This window comes from Trachymyrmex cornetzi, unplaced genomic scaffold (genome assembly GCF_001594075.2).
Source record: "Trachymyrmex cornetzi isolate Tcor2-1 unplaced genomic scaffold, Tcor1.1 scaffold802, whole genome shotgun sequence".
Taxonomy (NCBI): Eukaryota; Metazoa; Arthropoda; class Insecta; order Hymenoptera; family Formicidae; genus Trachymyrmex; species Trachymyrmex cornetzi.
The window spans coordinates 16,068-20,483 of NW_017300139.1; the positions used below are offsets into that span (position 1 = coordinate 16,068).

The window sequence follows — 4,416 nt, forward strand, 5'->3', positions numbered from 1 at the left end:
ACCGCTCACTGTGAAAGAGGGAAACAACTATGTCTGGAATAAAGCTGTCCTTCAATGTTGTCTTCAACTCCTCTCGTATGAACGCTCCGTCTATCTTATAAGTCTATGGTTCTGCTGAACGCAGCCAATGGTTGCGTTTAGCAGAGAAAGCAGCTTTGCAACTGTGTAAAATTCTTCAATATGATTGGTCTTGCTCTTAGTTCCTCATTGGATCTAAATGTATAAACCAATCATGTTGAAGAATTTTACAATAGTCGCAAAGCTGCTTTTTCTGCTGAACGCAGCCAATACATTGCCGAATGACGCAGATTAAAAAATTATGTTTAAATCTATTTCATATCACATTAATTTTCGGTTCATATTTTTACTCAATTCAACAGATATTTCATCCAACGCATTGTATTTTATCACTTTATTCTTTATTATGTGATATTTCTCGTATAACCAGTATAACACGATACGATGACCATTACGATTGGTGGACAAACGGTAGAATATTTGGTCTATTGGCTATTTTCAATAATTCCGATATGGCCCGGTTATGAGAATTGTCAGACGACGTGGCCGATGATAAGGTATGGTGGGCAATGAAAATAAAACAGTGATATTATCACGAATTTCCGATATGTCACGCAGCGAGGGCAGCGAGGCTTAATAAAATAAATAAAGTCAGTATTGTTGTGTTGAATCGGACTCTTCGGCCGCGTTCCAACGTCGTTTCGATTCTCTCGTCGCACGACATTGTAACATGGGTCTGTGCAAGTGTCCGAAAAGAAGAGTAACGAATCAATTTTGTTTTGAACATCGTGTCAATGTATGCGAACACTGCATGGTCACGGGTCACCCGAAGGTATTTTCTTCCCGATTGTATTTTTAACATGTAACACAAAAAAAAATCTGTAGATATCTTTGACACTCGTTCCTTCGTGCAGTGTCAAACGGTTCATCATAACGATGCGTGATATACATATCTAGTGTTACTGATTTTGTGTTTTTTACAGTGTATAGTGCAGTCGTATTTATTGTGGCTTCATGATCATGATTACAATCCAATTTGTACGCTTTGTTCGGACAAATTGAGCGATGGAGATTGTATAAGATTAACGTGCTATCACATGTTTCATTGGATATGCTTGGATCGATATGCCAGAGATTTGCCAGCAACTACTGCACCAGCGGGATACACTTGTCCCACGTGTAGAGTGTGTATATTTCCACAATCAAAGCTGGTATCTCCAGTCGCAGATGTTCTGAGGGAGAAATTGGCCACTGTTAATTGGGCTCGGGCTGGTCTTGGTTTACCATTGGTACTTATAACTATATTATTTCACTTGTCACAAGTGTTTTCTATTAATGCCAAATTTGTTGTCTTTTATCAATTAATCATTGTTTTATTGCAGCTAAGTGAAGACAGAGAACAAAAACCAGAACAGGAACTTTCTTCGATAACTGTGGAGAATTCTTTATTCCAAAATCACACAGCTGCTATACCATCGTCGCCTACAGTGGCTGTGTCTCGTACAAGCAGTACTATAAATTCAAATTCCATTGTCAGCAATGTACATGCAAACAATCAGAAGCTGGGTCCACCTTATTCGGTCGTGAATATTGATTCGGCTCTGGGATTATCCACTCCAGCGTCTAGAAAAGTATGTGAAGCTTACGATGATCCAAAGGACATGTCCTTTGATCACGATGAGAACAAATACCAACGCAAGTCAGCCATAGAATGGTTCCGAAGATGGTGGAAACTGATATCAAGAGCACCAGTACGACGAAAAACTGCAGGATCTATATATAAAAGATATGCAGTATTGATTGTCATTGGTATATTATTCTTCGTTGGAATTATTTTGCTCTTTTCGTGGCTGGGCAGAATGGCGACCGATGGTGATCCGAGTTTCAACGTAATAGCGAATCCTAATCTGAAATTTGGGGAGAAGTCTGTAATTTAATATATTACGAGCAATGATGCAACAATCATCAGCCTGTTATAAGAAATGGATGAAACAATCTTGGGAAATGCAAGAGGCGTGACAATCGCAAATATATAATTGAAATGCAATTAGAATTTGTGAAAAAGCACAATTTTTTGAGACAGTAGGACATATCATATAAGTTAGTGTATGTAATATTTGTTAATTTTTATGTAAATTATATCTCGCATCGAAATTGTACATTTAAACCTGTAAAGGCTTATCGATTTATAATCTATGAAAATATAAGAAAACTATCGTATTAAAAACTTGTTTTCTTATCCATATGTTTAGATCCATATGTTAAGATTGAGGAACTTGGAACTATTTTGCATGTGATATTTTACATCTGTATAATAATTTAGTATTTAAGGTATTTTAATCTTTTATCTAATTTTTATGTGACGTTATTTAATCGTTAGTTTGTCACATATATATATATATATAATTTTGTATTTTATGAATTATTAATTATTTTTTATGTAATGATTTTTTATTGCAACGCGAAATAGTTAATTTTTTTCGGCTAGACCTTCATGTAAGAATATTTTTTATCAAAGCTGGGACTTTTTGAAAGAAAGCAACAAAGTTTGATATATCTCCAAACTTTACAAGCGTAAAGAAAAAAACATACGACTCGATATGCTTTTTCCTGTGTAGTGTGGAATAATGAAATTCAAATGAGACTATTCAATCCTTATAAACAACTCATGAAATATTAAAATACTTACAACACAACCATACACGCAACATGGATTTATCCATCTTTTTTTTCCAAACTGCGTGTAATATTTTTTCTTAAAACGGATTTTGTTACAAGATTTTGCTCAAGTTATCTTTTGTTATATCAAATAAAAAATGTAAGAGTTTAATACGTTTATCCATGCCTCGATAAACGTTCGATAACTGAATATTAAGTCTCCATGGCCATATTACAATATTAATTTACTAAATAATTAATTGATCCTCTGATGACGAGGGATACATAATTAACATTCCAATAAATCGAAATTGAATATTTTGATACTGAAACATTTTTAAGCGACCAAACTTGGGAAATTGCGTTTTATTCTGAATACTTTATTGCTTATTCCGCATCGAAAATCAACGGGAATACATGATGACGGGCGTTACGTGAGTCGGGTGGATCGGGTCACATTTCTTAACGTTGTAGAGAGGCTGGTTAGGCAAGTCAGAACGATCGTGCAGGATCATTCTCCTCGTTTCAACGGACGTGGCGAGTACAAGAACCGATCGTACGTGTGAATATACACAGTTATTTTGAGTATTTATTCAGTATAATCGTCAACAAAATTTACGCTTTAAAAACACAAGTATATTTTTTACAACTGAATAACGAAAATCTTATCAATTTGAGTTGGATCTAGAAATAATATTTCGATATAAATTTATACACGTATTCAGTTTTACAATCTGCGCGTCGGAATCATTTTCAGTCTTAAAACGCAATCATACACCGAACTGTGACAATAATATATCACAAATTAAATTGATAAGCAATTTAATAATATTGACGCTAATAAGCTATGTAAGTTGAAGTTTTTGTTATTCAGTTGCATATTTTACTTTACTAGTCACTTAAGTGTGACGATATTTAAATCCATAGCAAGCAGTCAGAGACCGGTTTGTACATAAATCGTTTAACCTAGACAACAAAAAGTGTCTAAAATCGCGTCATAAGACGTTGTTTGTGTCTAAAAGACAACTTAAAGACGTCTTATGTCACAATTTTAGACTTTGTATTGTTTGGGAAGCTAATACTTGTATATCGGACGACAAGCATAATTGTAGTGAGTGTTCACATAATTTAAACATGAATTCGATGAAAGAAGTGTATGGTAGCGGATGGGCAGCGTGGTGGAGAAAACATTCAATAGCATTACAAATTGGAACAACAATTTCATGCAATATTGCATATCTTGCGGATGCCGGACACACGCGTAAGGCAGTGACGCTTTCGATGATTTTACTAGGTAAGAAGATCCATCTGCTTGCTTTGCTCATTTTTTCCGTTCATTGACTCGATTGAATCGAAATCAAATGTATTCCTTGATGTCTTCAATCTTTTCTAGATATTATATCTGATTTTAAGAAACATTGTGTCTCCTTTAGATTTAAACCTTCGCTAACAACTTTAAAAGGTATCATCGATATTTCGATTGTGAATTTTCGCGTAAATAAATTTGAATCTGTCAAAAATAAGTAAAATATATAATCCGATTTCTATGATTATGATAGAGACTCGTTGTTAAAGACTTTGCGGTGTACTAGAATTTTTTAGATTTTCTTATATAGTTTGAAACAAAAAAGCTCTGCTTCTAGAAGACTCTTATTGCTGGTGGAAGAGTTAAAATTCATGTTGCCGGCAGAAAGAGAGAGAGAGAGAGAGAGAGAGAGAGAGAGAGAGAGAGAGAGAGAG

The 4,416-nt window shown here is 34.7% G+C and overlaps 2 protein-coding genes across 4 annotated transcripts in view; both read left to right on the plus strand.

Annotated features, from left to right (window-relative positions):
• Nucleotides 1–453: 453 nt before the first annotated feature.
• Nucleotides 454–2,204, plus strand: LOC108768509 (zinc finger protein-like 1). The gene is made up of 3 exons (XM_018518954.1): nucleotides 454–850; nucleotides 1,002–1,307; nucleotides 1,401–2,204. Exons 1-3 carry the CDS (start codon nucleotides 749–751, stop codon nucleotides 1,953–1,955), a joined length of 963 nt encoding a protein of 320 aa, XP_018374456.1. The 5' UTR covers nucleotides 454–748; the 3' UTR covers nucleotides 1,956–2,204.
• Nucleotides 2,205–3,098: 894 nt separating this feature from the next.
• The window catches only part of sro (SDR family oxidoreductase shroud), a 7,451-nt gene continuing 6,133 nt past the window's right edge, over nucleotides 3,099–4,416 (plus strand). The window contains exons 1-2 of one of the 3 annotated variants that reach the window (XM_018518956.1): nucleotides 3,099–3,232; nucleotides 3,604–3,970. In XM_018518956.1, the coding sequence (XP_018374458.1) occupies nucleotides 3,811–3,970 (160 nt within the window). In that variant the 5' untranslated portion in view covers nucleotides 3,099–3,232; nucleotides 3,604–3,810. The remainder of the gene's footprint in view (nucleotides 3,233–3,603; nucleotides 3,971–4,416) is intronic. The other 2 variants (XM_018518957.1, XM_018518958.1) reach the window with 2 other exon arrangements.